The sequence below is a fragment of the Etheostoma spectabile genome, chromosome 18 (assembly GCF_008692095.1).
Source record: "Etheostoma spectabile isolate EspeVRDwgs_2016 chromosome 18, UIUC_Espe_1.0, whole genome shotgun sequence".
Lineage (NCBI taxonomy): Eukaryota > Metazoa > Chordata > Actinopteri > Perciformes > Percidae > Etheostoma > Etheostoma spectabile.
The window spans coordinates 16,124,611-16,142,069 of NC_045750.1; the positions used below are offsets into that span (position 1 = coordinate 16,124,611).

At 42.4% G+C, this 17,459-nt stretch overlaps 2 protein-coding genes across 2 annotated transcripts in view; one reads left to right on the forward strand and one right to left on the reverse strand.

Moving 5' to 3' along the window:
* ino80 (INO80 complex ATPase subunit) overlaps nucleotides 1-11,566 on the forward strand; it is a 56,775-nt gene extending 45,209 nt beyond the window's left edge. The window contains 9 exon segments of the mRNA XM_032542315.1: nucleotides 2,073-2,167; nucleotides 2,709-2,781; nucleotides 3,872-4,030; nucleotides 4,158-4,260; nucleotides 4,384-4,472; nucleotides 5,494-5,655; nucleotides 6,561-6,732; nucleotides 8,704-8,919; nucleotides 9,945-11,566. Of these exon segments, the coding sequence (XP_032398206.1) occupies nucleotides 2,073-2,167; nucleotides 2,709-2,781; nucleotides 3,872-4,030; nucleotides 4,158-4,260; nucleotides 4,384-4,472; nucleotides 5,494-5,655; nucleotides 6,561-6,732; nucleotides 8,704-8,919; nucleotides 9,945-10,153 (1,278 nt within the window). The 3' untranslated portion in view covers nucleotides 10,154-11,566.
* Nucleotides 11,567-14,033: 2,467 nt separating this feature from the next.
* chac1 (ChaC, cation transport regulator homolog 1 (E. coli)) lies at nucleotides 14,034-15,435 on the reverse strand. The gene is made up of 3 exons (XM_032542313.1): nucleotides 14,783-15,435; nucleotides 14,598-14,633; nucleotides 14,034-14,483 (listed from the first exon to the last, which is right to left on the reverse strand). Exons 1-3 carry the CDS (start codon nucleotides 14,951-14,953, stop codon nucleotides 14,100-14,102), a joined length of 591 nt encoding a protein of 196 aa, XP_032398204.1. The 5' UTR covers nucleotides 14,954-15,435; the 3' UTR covers nucleotides 14,034-14,099.
* Between the last annotated feature and the right edge of the window lie 2,024 nt (nucleotides 15,436-17,459).

Genomic DNA, 17,459 nt, shown 5'->3' on the forward strand with positions numbered 1-17,459 from the left:
CAGATATTTTCTTACTTTCAAAATTGTAGTCTTCAGCCTTCACCGACACTGAAGTGACAGCACTTGGGCAAATTTATTTTATTCAATATATTGTGTTTAAGATATTTGATTTATAAGATGTCGTGCAGATCCCTCTGAACTTACAAAAGGCTTTATACAACTTTTTTTTCAGTAGTAGTCCACTGGAAACTTGGAAGACTTGGATGTGTAAAATAGGCGAAGTCCTTTTAAGTTGATTGTACCACACAAATAAGATGTTCTGATGTTGTTTTGATAGCTTTGTTCAGTATCAGGCTGCGTGTATTATAGCGCTGAAAGCAGTTATGACACACTGGTGGTAGCAATCCAATAACTCTAGGGACTCATTATTTTTTTAGGAATTTGAGAACAACCTGGCTGCCGCTTGCTTTTTCTAAGAGCTGGTTTCATGCAAATCCAGTTGTCAACTCTGAATACTGAAAGTTAAAATGCAATTTGAACAATGACAGAAATATTAAACAGGAAAGAGGAAATGTCATTTTGCTTTTAAACAAATGTCTGTTCTCCCATGCATCATTTCAAGGTTGTTGTTGTCCGATATCACAACCATAATGATGTTGTTTTACTAAATATGACCGATAATAGGCTGCTGACAGTTAGTTAAACAAGATTAACATTTTGTCCAGTTAAAGGTTGAGCTGAACCTACATCTTGATTTATAACATTCGCAACGGAACACATTACAAAATGAGTGAAAAACTCCAGTGTCACTTATGATTAACAGCAATCCAAACAAAATACAAGAGAAAGATGCCAGCTGTTGCGGTATATTTTTTAGTGTGGCAGTCCACACCAGGACTCAACAAGCTCAAGTCCAAGAGACCTCATGTGATCTAAACCTGAAACTTTTGACTTTAGAAACTGATGATTTAGACACAGATGGGTTTTGAAGATTAGGAGGGCTGAGTAAGGCTTTCTGTAGGAGCAACAATATCTGCAACATCCTGCTGGCGTGCTATCAAAACCCAATTCAACAAGGTTAGCAGCATTTTGGCGAGCACAGGGCTAATGGTCCCTAATGTGGTGTTCACTCAGAGCAGATGGGGCTGTTGGGAACAGAGCCAGACTCACTGAAAGAGGAGGGCAAGCCCTGCCGGGACTGAGGCCCTGAGTGTCATGTCAGGGGTTTCATCATTGATATCGTTGTTAATGGTTGTGAGAGGTGAGTTGTGATGTGTGCCAGTAATTGTGGCTGGTTCATTGGTTTCGGGGGCACTGGCTGACATGTTTGAATGAGGAGGTCGGGGGTTCAGGGCAGTGCTTAAAGTGAGATCAACATGTCACCTCATCACTGCAGTTGCACTTAAGAATCCCTCCCATCAGACCTAACACCCCCCCCACACACACACACACACACACACACACTCACACACAGGCACACACACACACACACACACAGTGAAGGAACCGCTTAGCAGACACTTGGGGGGATAGAATATCAAATTCTGCATTTCTCAGTGTCTGTCTGGGCTGGAATTAAGGTTTCAGCTCCAGCAAATGTGCATAAGAAATGTGGGATTTTGATACTTTGGACACAATGTTTCTGTCAGTCAGCAATTCTTACATTTAACAATGAGTGTTTCCACACCTTTGGAACTTAACAAGTAGACCTGTAGGGCTTATGTGCTCCTCAGAGAAAGTAGTGCATGTTTGAGAACGTATTAAATTCAGAAAAACGGCTTCAGATTCTGTCCAAGTTTGGATGACAAGAGCCTGTACGTTTGTGGGTTCCAATCAGTATTCAGTATTAAAGGTGATCCAGGAAGGTTTAGTTCAAATCCATGAATTCAAAAATCTTTTTCATTAATTCCATGCAGGACTGGATCCAGTTCTTTACATTAAAGCAGTTTAAAAGTGCTTCGCTGGTTGTACATGCCAACTTTGCAGTGGCAAACCTTTTCTAATTTTTAAATTGTTGGAGACAATCCACTGAACTGGGACTGTACTACACTGAGTTCTGGAAAAGTAGCAAAGTACAACACACACATAATTGTCTCATGGGTTTTCTTAATTGTTTTCTCCCGTCAATCCAGGAGTACATGGTTTATCGTAAGCACACCTACATGCGCCTCGACGGATCTTCCAAGATTTCTGAGCGCAGAGACATGGTGGCTGACTTCCAGAGCCGGTGGGTAAAGGAGATCTGTCGTGTGTGTGTGTGTGTGTGTGTGTGTTGTGTGTGTGTGTGTGTGGGTGTGTGTGTGGTGTTGGGTGGTGGGGTGTGTGGGTTGGTGTGTGTGTGGTGTGAGTGAAACCAAACACTTTTTGCCACTAACTAAATGTAAATCCTTTTGGATATTGTAGCAATCAGTGAGCAGTTTAATAGTACACATGCTCTGGTTTACATTAGTGTGCAGTTCGAAGGCGCCAGTGTTACTCTGCTTTTGGTGTGGTGTGGGTGCTGTGTGCTTGTGGGGGGGGTTATTGAACCAGCTTTTTTCATGGCACTCTAGCATTGGTATCAAGTACATGTTTCATTTCAGTTTGCCAGGCTTAAGTTGATCTTGACATTATTTTAGAGGTGGTTCTTAACTTACATTGTAACTTAATTTTGTGCCATGTTACTGTATATGGATATTTGTATTTGTACAGTTTAAATGATATCTTTCCATTTTGTGTGCCTCTCTCTCTCTCTCTCTGTCCCTCTCCTCCCCCACTGCCCTCTGTAGGACGGACATCTTTGTTTTCCTGCTGAGTACGAGGGCGGGAGGGCTCGGCATTAACCTGACTGCTGCGGACACCGTGAGTCACCGGCACACTAAAGGAACAACTTCACTGATACTATATCAAAGCTTTGAAGATCCCATGTTATGCTCATTTTCGGGTTCATACTTGTATTTTGGGTTTCAACTAGAACATGTTTACATGCTTTAATGTAAAAACAAAAAAAAACTTTATTTTTCTCCCTCTGTCTGAATATCCCTGTATTCATCCTCTGACTGAAACGCTCCGTTTTAGCGCGATTCTCTTTAAGCCCCCCCCCCATAAAGCCTAGTCTGCTCTGATATGGTCAATCTTTCCGGATCTTCCCAGTCTGCGTTCTCAGAGTATCTGCACCGTCATTGCACTTTCTACTTATATATATAAAATAGTTGTGACATTACACAACATGTACGGAAGTCCTGACAGTTCCTTTCTGAATAGGGGCTTTGTTTATTGCTCCGTGGTTAGTGTTTTGATACTTTGACAGTATTAATATAGCACCCAGACCTGCTTTATAATAAAGAAGACATGGAAATCTCACTATTTATAAATGGGATCTTTAAACTGCACTAATATTTCCTAAATGTATCAAAGTGTATTGTACATTCTCCGCCATGTGTTTTTCTTTTACTAACAGAGTCAAAAAAGATAGTTTGGGATGACCTGTGTCATTAATAATATATTGATATAATGACAATGTGTGTGTTGTGTGTGTGTGTGTGTGCCGTGTGTGTGTGTGTGTGTGTGTGTGTGTGTGTGTGTGTGTGTGTGTGTGTGTGGTGTGTGTGTGTGTGTGTGTGTGTGTGTGTGTGTGTGTGTGGTGTGTGTGTGTGTGTGTGTGTGTGTGTGTGTGTGTGTGTGTGTGGTGTGTGTGTGTGCATTGAAGGTCTTTCACACACAATATATATATATACTATATATATATACAACACCACACACACACACACACACACACACACACACAGTATTGTGGTCTTTCTCTGTCTTTATCAACATCTCTCAGCCTAATCTAACACATCCCTGTAATTAGTGTTAGGAATTACGGAGTAGGAGAGCATGTTCAGGCTTTCATCGCACAAATGAATCCATGTGGTAAACCATACCAATTTTTTATAACGTTTTCCCTTAGGTCATCTTCTATGACAGTGACTGGAACCCCACAGTGGACCAGCAGGCCATGGACCGAGCTCACAGGCTGGGTCAGACCAAGCAGGTCACCGTCTATCGCCTTATCTGTCAGGGATCCATCGAGGAGAGGATCCTGCAGCGGGCCAAGGAGAAAAGCGAGGTCTGAAACACAAGCACTCATTCACACAGATGTGCAAAATACACTCTTAGTTTTAAAAAGCTTCTATTCCCGTGAACCAACAAATAAACAACAGAAGAAAATCATACTGCTGTTTTTGTGTAACAAGATCCAAAGGGTGGTGATCTCTGGAGGCAACTTCAAACCAGACACACTCAAACCCAAAGAGGTGGTTAGCCTGCTGTTGGACGACGATGAGCTGGAGAAGAAATGTGAGTGTTTGAGTCGTGCACTCTCAACATCTTGATTTCATTCTTTTTTTTTTTCTGTGCACAAAAGCTAACCCTCACGAAAACTATAAGAACCCCCCCAAAAAATTGTGTCTTCTCCTGTAGTGCGTCAGAGACAGGAGGAGAAGAGGCAGCTGGAAGAGTGCAGCAAAGTGAAAGAGCGCAAGAGGAAGAGGGAGAAGTACGCAGAGAAGGTATAGTTCAACATGTACATCAGCTGGAACCCTTCAGACCGTCCGCAGACGTCTCAGTCTGCAGCTGCGTGGTTGGTAGAGCACAGAGACAGCATGTGTAGAATAAAAGGAGAAAGGATAGAACACATATGGGCTGTAAAATAGGAAATGAACAACATGGGGAGGGAAGAAATGATGTATGCTGGCGACACCTTGCCAATAGGAGTAGGGTCCTAGAAGAAAGACCAAGGGGTCATTCAAATTAAGAAGGTTCACCCTCTTGTGAGCATGACTGTGTCAGCAAACGTAATCTGACCATTTGGATATTTTTTTGTGTATAGTTTAATTTTATTTCTGTGTCATGCCAAACATTTGTGCCCATCCCTCATGGGATTACAAGACACAACACACTTATTTAGGAAATGTCTACCGGTCACATATACAATTCGGAGAAATACACAAGTGTGTGTGTGTGTGTGTGTGTGTGTGTGAGAAGAACCTTTTTCCTCTTCTCCAAGGCTTTCTCAAGATAATTAGCTCATTTATGTGTCACATGTGAACAGCCATCTCAGTCTTTGAGCATCATCCATATTTACCATATCAGTCTCTGAAAACAAAATATGTCTATATGTAATGTATAACTGCAGAGTTCGTCCTGATGGCTAGAGCTTGGCTAGAGCTTAGCTAGAGAAAATGTTCACCAATAACATAACAGTTACAGTAGCAAGAGCAAATTTCATGGAAGTCCCACCAATTGTTTGCGATACCTTGTGATGGACAGTGGTAGATGTGAGGCCAGGGGGTCACCAGCATCATTAGATATCACCCTCTGAGGACCTTATCCAAACTGGATTTCATTACAGTCTGACCACGTACTTGTAGATTTATCTGTCTCTAGACTTGAGTTTTGGACAGACATGGACATGGACGTCCTGAGTCCTTGCGGAAGAGACTAAAGGATGTTGGATTTAGTACAAGCAACAGAGTGGCTATAAAATGTATGAAAGCTTACCCGCTCCCCTCATCTGTTTCAAACCATCAGCAGAAGAAGAACAACGAGGAGTCCGAGGTCAAGAAGAAGAGGGAGGTGAACCTGGTCATCTCTCATGCGCCCTCGGCAGACAACTCCAACCTCTCTGCAGACGGAGACGACTCCTTCATCAGCGTGGAGATGGACTCGGCCATGCCCAGTCCCTTTAGTGAGGTGAGAGGTCCAGGGGGTAACATAGAAGGGAGGGAGTGTCCTTTTATGGAGGAGGGGAATACTGTATGACTGTAATCTATGGTTCAGAGGATGGTAATGGCTGCTCTAAAGAGAGGAAAAGTCCCTCCCCTTCCGGTGGACCACCACGGGACCTATATTCAAAAAAAAAAAATAAGTCCAGTAGTAAATGGGGAGAGACAAATTATTATTATTTTTTTTTATCCTGTTTGAACTGAGCCATGAATTACACATATGACGTTCATTAATTTAAAAGATAATTTTGTACTGAGCACATGTACTGAGAGGCTTATGCCTCGACGCAGAGGTCTAGGGTGACGATTTCCTACATGTCTCCCCCCTTCACCCTTTCACACCTAACTGTCCTGTAAAACATTAAAGGTGGAGAAGCCCCAAAATTAATAATAAAAAAAGTGTAATTCATGGCTCAATTCAAAACGGGACCAAAAAAGAATTAGTCTCTCCCCGCTCACTACCGTACATATTTTATTTTTTTTACCCGAATTAAGGTCCCATGAGGTCCACCGGAAAGGGGGGGACATCACCTCTCTATAAGGACACTTTGGCACGAATCCACAAACCGTCTCCTTTTAATATTTCCTTTGGTTGTTATTGATTCCTCTGTTACCATGTGTTCCTTTCTTCTTTCCTTCTTTCCCTTCTTCCTCAAACAATTCCTTCAACTCTTCTTTCTTACTTTCTATATCCGATCTATTCTATCCTTTGTTCTCTTCTTCCTGTGCCTCCTGGCCTTCCTTCTCATCGTTGTCCCTTCCATCGTTCCTCACTTGTTTTCCTCTGCTGTACCGGCCCGGTTTCCTTTTCTTCCCTGTGGTGCTGACCCCCAGCATGTGTGCATGTCTGTGTGTGCTCCTGTGCCCGGCCAGATCTCCCTGAGCAGCGAGCTCCAGCCCGGCTCGTTGCCCCCGGACGCCGACGCCGACGAGAGCAGCAACGATATGCTGGTCATCGTGGACGATCCGGTGTCCTCTGCACCGCAGTCTCGCGCCACCAACTCGCCCTCCTCTGTGTCTGGATCAGTCTCTGACAACATGAACGGTGAGAGGGCAAATAGACTTTAGCTGACCTTTGTCCTCGCTGATTTAGTGGAACAGTGTACTACGTAGTTGCTAGTTTATTTCAGTATCAAACCTGGAACGATTGAAAATGGGGAATGGGAAATGTGTTGGAGCTGAAGACCTGATTTTATTCAGCCAGCTTCAGCAATTTAATTGACATCTTCTTATCAACCCCACTACAATTAACTAATATGTGTAATTACCGTTTCATTTGCAGATTTAAAATTCATGTATAGTACAAAACGATGATCAGTCTTTAACAAAGTATATAAAGTAGTTCAAATTAACTCCAGCCCTACCTCTACAACAACAAAGTGCTGCTTAATAAAACCACAAAGTGTAGGATATAATACATTTAAATTGTGCATAAGTATGTGCCTTCTGTAGGGATATTCTTTATTAGATTTTGTTTATGGCATTTTAGGCCTTTATTAGATAAGATTAATAAGGTTAAACACACATCAGAATCCACGGTGGATTACATCAAGAGGCGTAAACTGAAGGTTTTGCCATGGCCTTCACAATCTCCTGACCTCAACATAATTGAAAATCTGTGGATAGACCTTAAAAGAGTAGTGCGTGACAGACAGCCCAGAAATCTCAAAGAACTGGAAGACTTTTGGAAGGAAGAATGGGCGAAGATACCTCAAACAAGAATTGAAAGACTCTTGGCTGGCTACAAGAAGCGTTTTCAAGCTGTGGTACTTTTACAAAAAGGCACATTCAATCTTTTGTAAAAGTTCCAAACTTGCTAAATAAAAGCTAACCTGTGTTGTTTATGAGGCAGTATTATCGGGTTAGAATGACATTGGAAAAGCAAATCTGTGTGACTCGCATGAAGGTCATTACTGCACACAGAAGTCCTGCTTGTTATGTTCTCTCCACTATCAGGACATGTGTTTATATAGGCTTGAGTCCATTGAAACAAGTAGTCGGTTACCTCATATGTATTATGCAGACGATTATTTTGGATTTATGAGGGGTTTTATTTTGACTTGGCTTCAATGTATTGGTATGTTCCATACCCAGATACACAGATTGTATTGCCTGTACAGTATATCTGTACTTTGGATGCAGTGCAATAAGGTAATCCCTCCTAAATACATGCTGCTTTGTTAAAACCCATTTGGGATTTTTGCCGCCATGCTAAGAGGCTCCTGCCAGAGAGATTATTAAAAAAGGCCAGCCTAGTTGTTTCTTTAAGACACGTGAATAACGTTACTATGACTTTTACTACGTTATGACTATCATACTGTTATTAGGTTTGAAAGACAGAATGAAGGTTAGAATGAGGGGGCAATTGGTGAACTTGGGCAATCGGATGAAAGGGGAGGAAGAGTGAATTTAAAGCCTGGAGGAAGGGTAAGAGAGGGATTTATTGAGGGTTTTCATCTGTGTCTGGGTGTTAGGGATAGGATAGGCTCACCCCCCACCCCCAGAAAAGGGTTGTATATACAGGGTTTGGATGGAAACATGCTAAAAAAAAAAACACAGACAATTGGAGAGAGTAGGGAGTCGGGGGGGAGGTACTGGAGGGATCAGGTACATTACCGTTGAGGCGAACACTGGCTCTAGTCCTGCAAACAGTATGGAAAAGGAGAGCAATATTTTAGTTTTTGTCTGAGCCTGTACTTAGGGTAATGATTAATGTGTAGTAATAAGTTTTAATATTACAGTAAAACTATCATGTCAGTATCTTTGAAGGACTGGGTAAATGCCAAGCCAGACGGAACATCTTTCCTACCGTGCTGTTTTCCTACCTTACTTGATTTCTGTATCGGCTGTATGCAACGTGTTTAAGTCGTTATGTAATCAACGGACTTGTACCACTTGCTTTGGTACAAGGATGGAAAAAGAGAAGGAGAAAACCCCTTTATTTAACTTTTACTTGTGTGTGTGTGTGTGTGTGTGTGTGTGTGTGTGTGTGTGTGTGCGTGCCTTCCATCTTCAGGTGTTTCGGCCTCGGAAACGATCAGTCCCGGCAGAGGCAGGTCCGGGCGGAGTCGAGGGCGGCCGAAAGGATCAGGAGGCGGGGCCAAGTCTGGAGGGAAAGGACGTGGCCGCAAGTCCACGGCGGGCAGTGCGGCAGCCATGGCGGGAGCGATGGCTGGCGCGGCAGCTGCGTCTGCAGCAGCTTATGCTGCTTACGGTTACAGTGTTTCTAAAGGTTGGTGAATGTCGTATACGCTTTTACACAAATAAGATAAGCTAGGGTAGGGTTTATTAATCCCACACTGGGGAAATTCCTGTGCTAGACTTTATTAAATGCACACTGGTGGACCACATCTGCCCTGCACAGAAACAAAAATAACTATTTAACATTTAAAAAAAGAAACACTGTGCCGATTGTTTGTTTGTGAAGTTTGATTGGCAGTAACATTCCAAAGTCGCAGTTTGATTGACACGCATTAGCGCACATATTATATCCTGTTATGCCTCTCGTTTCTTCTTTGCCGTGCTCCCGATCAATGCCTCGTGATATATCCCACATTAAAAGCCTACCCTTTGAAAGGGAAGGCTGCAATACTTTTCACATGAAAATTGTACAGGAAGTGTTGCTTTTCATTCATGATACACTACATCCTTCTGGAAAAAAGGCAAAGTGGAAAGACTGACGGGATTTTTGTTATACTGAATAATGGAATAATGGAAGTGTCGTGAAAATGGACATTATACTAAATGTGTTAAGACGGCAGGTAAACGTGAAGGAAGTGTTGCATTTGCATAAATAGGGAAAATTAGAAATGGATAGCTTTCCTATCCATGCCTAAAAAATATCCGGAAAAAATATTCAGTGCCTCTATTGAACAAGCATATGATGAATGGAAAAACAAACGCACACGTATGCCCGCTGTTCTGCTATAAGAGAATGAGTTTTCTCTAAGTGTCTGTGTCTATTTTCACATTGGCGTTTAATAATTCCACTTTTGACGATCGCTACAGACTCTGTGCAAATGGCCTCGTTCTGCCTGTCTAAAATTCCTTTTTTTTTTGACAGAATAAATACCCATATCATTTGTAAATATTTCCCAGTTGTGTCAAAAGCCTCCTGCGGTCCAGTTTTGAACCGGAGTCCGCCAGTGGGTGGCCCCCGCTGTATTATATATTAAAAAGTTAGAAGGTAGTATTTAATTTCAGCCGCACTGCTAGTTTCCTCAGAGTAACCACGGCTGTGACCGTCCCTCCTCCCAGCAGGCCTCGCTGCGTCCAGCCCCCTGCAGCCTTCCCTGGGCCGGTCTGGTACCAGCCCCGCCTTCAACCCCAGCAGAAGCTCCTCCCCCCAGGCCAAAGGAGGCACCTCCACCCCGAGCCCGAGCAAACAGCTGGCCCACAGCCACCACCACAGCAGCCACGGCACAGTCAGGAAAGGCAAGGGCCCCGGTGGCCCCGGGGCTCGATAATGCACTCATACACGCTTGAATGTGCGCACACACACACACACACACACACACACACACACACACACACACAGAAAACTGACCTTCTCTCACTGTGATCCCCACAGACGCCCTATGCCTAAACTAATAGGGATTACAGTACATATAGTAACAGAGGCTCACTACCTGGAGGACCATGCTGTGTCTGCTGGCTCAGCATCTAAAAGGACTGTCTTCTCACACACACACACACACACACACACACGCTGAAGGTACAGTCCCTCGCAGCCTCTACAGTTCTTGGTTCCGTTTTATTTTAATGTGTCCAGGTCAGTGGACAAAATCTGCCTTGAATGTTTTTGTTCGCATTGTGACAAGAGTATTTCCAAGTGCTTTTTTGAGATGACAGACCGTACTTTTTTTATTCATGAGGACAGGAAACTCTTTTGATTTGCTACCTAGCTATGAAGTTGCAACCAAGACGTGAACCAACACATGTAGCTTAAAGGGCTTTGAAATTTTTTGCCAGTTTAGGGAGTCAAAGGAGTTTCTGTCAAATGCACTGAGCCACGTCTTCCGTTTTTTTTTTGGTGTTAATTGATTCTCACACTTGTACATTAGGTTATTTAATTGTCCCGTAGGTGTGCTCGGGGCGAACCGGTGGACAGTTCTGCATTTCACAGAGCTTAATGTGAACCCACACCTTACCAAACAATACGTCGACAGCTTTTCTACTAAAGCTCCTATTTTTGTAAGAAAAGATGCCAGTACCCATACCAACATGGCAGGTCTTAACATTTTGAAAAAAAATATTTGTCCATAAAATGTATTTCCCGTACAGACGGAAGTGTAAATCGATGATATATTTTTTTGTCCAATGGGAAAAATGAATGAATGGTTGATGTGAAAATGATAATTCAAAATTAGGGGTACTGGTGGATCTGGCTATGCTGCTAACAGTAAATGTATAAATTCACTCAGATTATTTGGTTGTCTATATTTAAGTTATTTGAGTTGTGTTAAAATGGGCAATTGATAATAATTGTGAATGGGGTTCACAATTATTCAATTCAACTGTAAAACAGTGTAAATTGTACTGAAGCCGTTTTTATTTTTCAGAAATTTTTTTTTTTTTTTGTGATGAGGAGTCTGTGGTTCTCTTTGATGTCATTGATGTTTTAGGAAGAAGAAAAAAAAGTTAGCATCAGTGTCCTAAATTGAGCACTACGTCTGTTATAGGTTTGTTTGTTTTGTGTTAATAGTGTGATTAAAATATGATGTTCTATATTGATGTACATAATGATGAGAGCGACATTTCCTCTGGCTTTTCCCTCATTTGCCTGTCTATTTTTATAGGTCACGTGTACATATGAAGAAAATGCATCGGCCATTTTACTAACAAGAGGAGCCAACTGAAAATAAAAGTGCTAAATTAGCCGGTCTGCTCGTTTTTAATTGTTTAATTTTTTTGTGCTCATTATACTAACACTGCTCACGTTAATCTGCGTCGTCGTGTAGGACGATAGTTTAGCATGGGGTTTGTAAACTTGGCTCCATCATCCAGCCACAAAGGATATAAAAAATAATGCAAATATGAACACTGTGTTGTTATAAAACCCCTAATGGGGAGCAATTGTGTAATGGGATATGAATGTTTCTTAAAAGAGATTTAGTAGGCCACAAGTTACGATTTCGACTTAGTCCTAATGTTCATGAAGCTGGTGTTTGGCAACCAGTACACCTGCAATCATAATTTTTAGAAAATGTCCACACACTGAAATTGGAACGTGAGATACAGCAGATTTCCAAATCTCTCCACCGAGCCTGCAGAGTACAACCACAGTTGTCACTTTGCATTATATTTACAATTCAAAATACGGCACACAGTTCACAATATTAAACATAAAAAAAGAGGCATTATAAATAAAATCTTATTTGGAAGGCCCCCCTATGCTACCCCGGGTCGCTTCCATTCCAAACGTACATTGCTCCCGGCATTTATAGATTACATTTTTATTTTTTTAAATCAACCTGTAGTCTTTCCAGAAACAATGTCCCGGTTCATCAGGAGGATTTACAGAGGCTGTGGACAGTTTACAATGGAACTACTTTCTATTGAAGAAATAGTCCCTATGAAAACTGTTCACAGTGAGACCTCAGTAATTGTTTTTGGAAAGACATGTTGATATTGAGTTTTCCTAATGTAGTTTGTTTTACTACATTCCATTCACCTCCATTGTATCGGAGATGGAGGTGGAAGCCTCAAAGGCGGATATTCAAAACCCCGGCTCTGAAACTATCGGCAGGGCTCAATAGCACTATGAGTTTCTGAAAAAGATGTGTTTTTTTTGTAATTTGGGTAAACCAACAAATGCATTGTACATAATGACGTCATTGCATTTATCAAATGTATAGGAACAATCCAATAAAAGCAATGCATTTGAAGTTGTGTGGGTAAGAGGCAATGCTCTGGGTGCACCTGATTTCATGCCAGTATGTTTTCACATGGTTTGGTGAGGGGCCCGTACGATTTGATCTCGATGAGCGCCTCAGCAGCATGTTCTTCCTGCTGCACTCTGACATGACCACTGCACAGACTGTAAACACAGGACTTCCAGGTCTGGGCTTGTTCCCGGCCAGCGGTTACATAAGCCTCTGCAACTAGATAGACTCTCGGCTTGAACCGCGTCCAAGGTACAAGCTGCTCCGGCCAACGTTTGGGAGTGCCCAATGTATGTTTGTATTTGTAAACTGTTCCAAAAAAGCAAATTTAATGAGTACTCTGGATAATGCTAAGTACGTTCTGCAGTCAAACCTGGAGCAAATAGGCAGGTTATCAAGCAGACTGCATCTCAGGAAGCCTGCTACTGGAAACAATCCCCAGGCCTCGTATGGTTGTCAAAAGGTGGCATGTTTATATACAGTTGACATATCCATATATGTAACATGTGCAATAATATTTGGTCTGTGGTGGCCCCTTAAAACAACTTATTCTCCCTCAGGTTTAACCGACAGTTTCAACAAGTGTTTTTTCCCTTTCTCAGACAGTTTAATAAAACACCTTTAAAGGCTTATCGAGGGTACTTTTCAGTATTTTTTAAGACAAAAAGGCCCAACTAGGCAAGTCTTGTGATCCACATAATCATGTCTCAGGTTTTTGAAGGACCCCTTAGGTTGTCAAGGTCTAATTCAGCCTCTGGCCTTTCCATGGATAGAGTAGCCCTCACATTGCCCTGTCCTCAAAAAGGTATCATTTATATATATATTGCCTTTTTTTTTTTTTTAACAGAAGCAATAGAAACTGAGTTACACTAAACAAAGCTTTACTGGAGTTGTGAGCCTATAAACCATATGCTGTTTAGGATTTGATTTGCATGAATAGGTTTGCTGGTGCTAAATACATATTATAGCCCTTTGGCTCACATCAGTTACTGTAAGGCACAGACAAAAATGAGTTATATTTTTTTATTAGTGTTTGCAACTAGTTAAAATTTACACAGTCAACTTTTACATTTGGGGACAAAAAAAAAATTCACAGTAGCCTTTGTTGCAAACAGGTTCAAACTACCACATGTAATTGCCGGAATTGTCCATTCTGTGGATTGGACGGAATCTGAACGGTGCAAATAAAAAAACGTTGCTTTAAAAAAAAAAAAAACTACAGATGTTTAGTCATTTTTGTACCAGGGTAACTTTACAATGATAACATAATGCTTTTTTTATAAAAAAAAAAAAAAAAAAAAAAAAACTTAAAATCATGCTTCCCTTTGTTATCACTTACAGTATTCAAGTACACTGATGGTAGGGTGACACTAGCTATACAATAAAAACATAGGTGGACTGGCAGACAAGTGAAAGCCTGTGTGTTGTTGTGTATTGTTCCGTCAAGTGTGTGTTGTTGTGGTGTGTGTGTGTGTGTGTGTATAATGTATTCATCTACTATATAAGATAGTGAGACAAAGGGTACGAGCTACTGGGCTGCCAACAGATAGGACGCCATAGACAGTGCAGCCTTCTCGATGGAGAACAGGTGATGGTCTTCCACGTGCGGGCAGCTGTTCCTCATGAACTCAGCGAGCCGGACCAGATACTCCAGGTTGTGGCCCGTCTTCCCTCTGCACACAGCAATCTGGATGCCAATCATCTCTGGGCTGGCCGGCCCCAGGTACAGGGCGTTGTCTGAGGTGGCGATGTACACCAGCGCCTGAACCGGAGGCTGGTTCTCCCCCTCTGGGAAGAAATCCACCATCTTGGTGATGTAGCCGCCACAGACTGTCTCGCGCACGTTGAGGTACTTCAGGGACTCCTCGACTTGAGAACCTGTCACCTCAAACGCCACACCCCAAGTGCTCGCCTGTAAGAAGAAGAAAACATGGAGTTATTAGATTTTCTTCTTTTCTGCAGGAGTTAGATTTTATTTTCTGCAGCATCACTAACAAACCAATAGGAAGTAGAGCTTTCCACTTACGTCATCGTCTTCAATCAGCGTCACTACTCTTCCGGGCTGCAATGAGAGGAAGAAGAAAGGGTCACCTAATGGACGACGCCCAATGCAATGAGCCTAACAGCTGACACCAGCAGCTGGCTGGGCCAACGTAAACAGACGTACACCACGTCCCAAGCTAAGTCAAGCAAAAACAGTAAGCATCTCACCAACACGTCATTCCCGCGATGGAAGTTGTCTCCGTGCCAGAACCGTCTCTTGTAGCCTTGAATGTAACCGACCTGGCTCCTCCTGTACTTGAAGTCAGGCTTCCACACCAGTGACCCGTACCCGAAGATCCACAGGCTGGTCTTCCCGGTGGTAATGTGTTGAGGCTTCATTTTGACCAAGTGTGTTGACGACGTTGAGATGAAATGATGAATCACTCTTTCAATTGATATTAGCTAAGCGAGCTAGCTAGCTAGCGTTAGCTTCCTCCGGTCCAGGAGCAGCGGTACCGGTTGGCTCGCAGGTATACCGCGGACGGTATTGGAGCCCAACTGCTTAGCAGTTGCGAAGATGGAATTTCGCAGTTGATTTTGCCTTGCACTATGCATTGCCGTTGCATTAGAGGTGCCGCATTATGCCTTAAAAATCCATGGCAGCCGCTTTGGCCTTCAAACCAATGGGGGAAAAAAAATCAAAACCCGTTTAGGTCAGCTGCTTCGCCGACCTGGGACATTACGAATTTAAAGTTTACGAATGAAAAGATCGAGGTCTGCGTTGTTGCTGGCGGCGTTTTAATCACCTTGTGGTTAATCTTCTCCCGGTCGACAAGCGACGGTGATTTAAAACGCTTCCCCCGATAACATGGCGCAGCGGCGCGTACGTATTTATAGCATCCAGGGCAAGTTGGCGTGTCTATGTCAGTGTTTTCAACCAATCACTTTTAAGGAAATCTTGTCTCTATCACAATTTGTCCAATAAGATTTTGGTGCGCCGAAAAAGACGGGACTTCAAACCAAACCGGTTACACGATTGGCTGATATGTAACTTGAGACGCACAGTCATCTTTCAACCTGTTTGGCCAATGAACTGTCACTCTAACTGACTCAATTTATGATTGGTCGCCTGTGTTGTCATTCTTTGAATATATTTCCATATTGTTCAGACTAATCTGGCTGATGCAACTTCCCACAGCATTTCAGGGCCAAAGCAGCATCAAAGCAATGTACCAAGGCATTGCATCAGACTTGGGAGAAAGAGCCCTATATAGGGCAATGTATTTTATTTCACTAGAAATGCCACAAAGAAATTAAATTAAAAACAATATCTAATATATTTAAAGGTATACTTAACAAATAAAATAAATAATTTTGCTTGTGGGAGTAATATGACCTTGAAACAGTATGAATCAAAATTACTCTATATGTGAGTAAATAAATAAGCCCCTTCATTAAATGAGTGAGGGCTGTAATCTGAAAGATCCAAAGGCAAGACACACGTCACTGACTGCTAACAATCCCTCACCACCATTAGCCTCTTTCCGACCAAGTAGTCACAGGAACGTAGTTATTGTGGCAGTCCACCTATTTAAAGTCCTTCTAACTACTCTTCCCCCAATACCGGTTTTCCATTTGCATTCACACTGGCCAAGTTGCCATAGTAACTGCCATTTTGTTATTATAACACAGCCATTTAACCACCACTATATGGAAAAGGGAAAAGACCCTGCCCTGAAGTAGCAGCTGAAAGAGTTACAGGAACTGTGGCCAGAGGAATTTAATAATCCCCAAATTGGTCCAGTCGGAACACTAGTTCTAGGAACTGCAAGAATCCCTCCGGTCATTCATCCCAGCTCTCTGAAACCAGGGAGAAAACTTGTTGAAGCATAGTGGACATGTATACTTTTCAAATTTCATGTAGGCTATTGTGTATATTCACAGTTCTGTTTTTTGATGACTCTTCCAGCAGCCGGTAGGGTCGTTTTAATAGGTCACTTATAATTGGCTGCCTCACCAGTGGGTCAGCTTGTTATCATTGGAAATCTTACTTTTGCAGAATCATTCCAACTTTGTAAACACACATACACGTCACTCTTTCTATACTTTACACAACAAACATCCTACTTTGGCAGCCAAATACAGCCTCATACAGTAGAAGGGACGGGTGATTTCTGAGTCTTATGACCACCCTAGGTTTAGCCTGTGTTTTAGAGCTATACTGTATACTTGCACTTACTTCTTGCTGTCCGGAGTTTGTTGAAATTGAAGTCGCTTTGGATAAAAGCGTCAGCTAAATGACATGTAATGTAAGGTAATGTGTCAACAAATCATGCACACGTCTTACAAACCAAAGAAAATACAAATAGCAAAAGCAAGAAAAAGGCAATAGTGAATAAAAAAATTGCCAAAACACTGTCCACTGCAGGGACACAATAAGTGAGAGCGATGATCAGAGAGATGGAAGACCTGATCCAATGTCCAAAAATGCCCACACCCGGCTGCTGGATCTGATACAGTGTGATAGCAGAAGCTCATCTGTGCTCAATAGGTAGATTAACTATAAATAGATGGCATTATTGGACTTGATAAGAGGCCAGACAACCGTATCAGCTCTTATAAATCTGAAGCACCTCACAATCCAGGCCTCTGAGCCACCCTGGCTCGCGCACAAGCTTCCATCACAGGATGCCGTGGCTTTTCATGTCCATCCACTCCTGGAGCCTGCAGCCAGGGCCACAGTATCTCTGGGCTGCTCTGAGCATGTAGGCCACCAAAAGCTTCACTCAGCCACCCTTACAGCACTGCCAGTACCAGGCCTGCACGATTTATCGTTATAAAATCGCGATCTTGATTCACCCTGTTCACGATTTCATTTTCAAAAAACTTCAATTAAAAAAAAGTA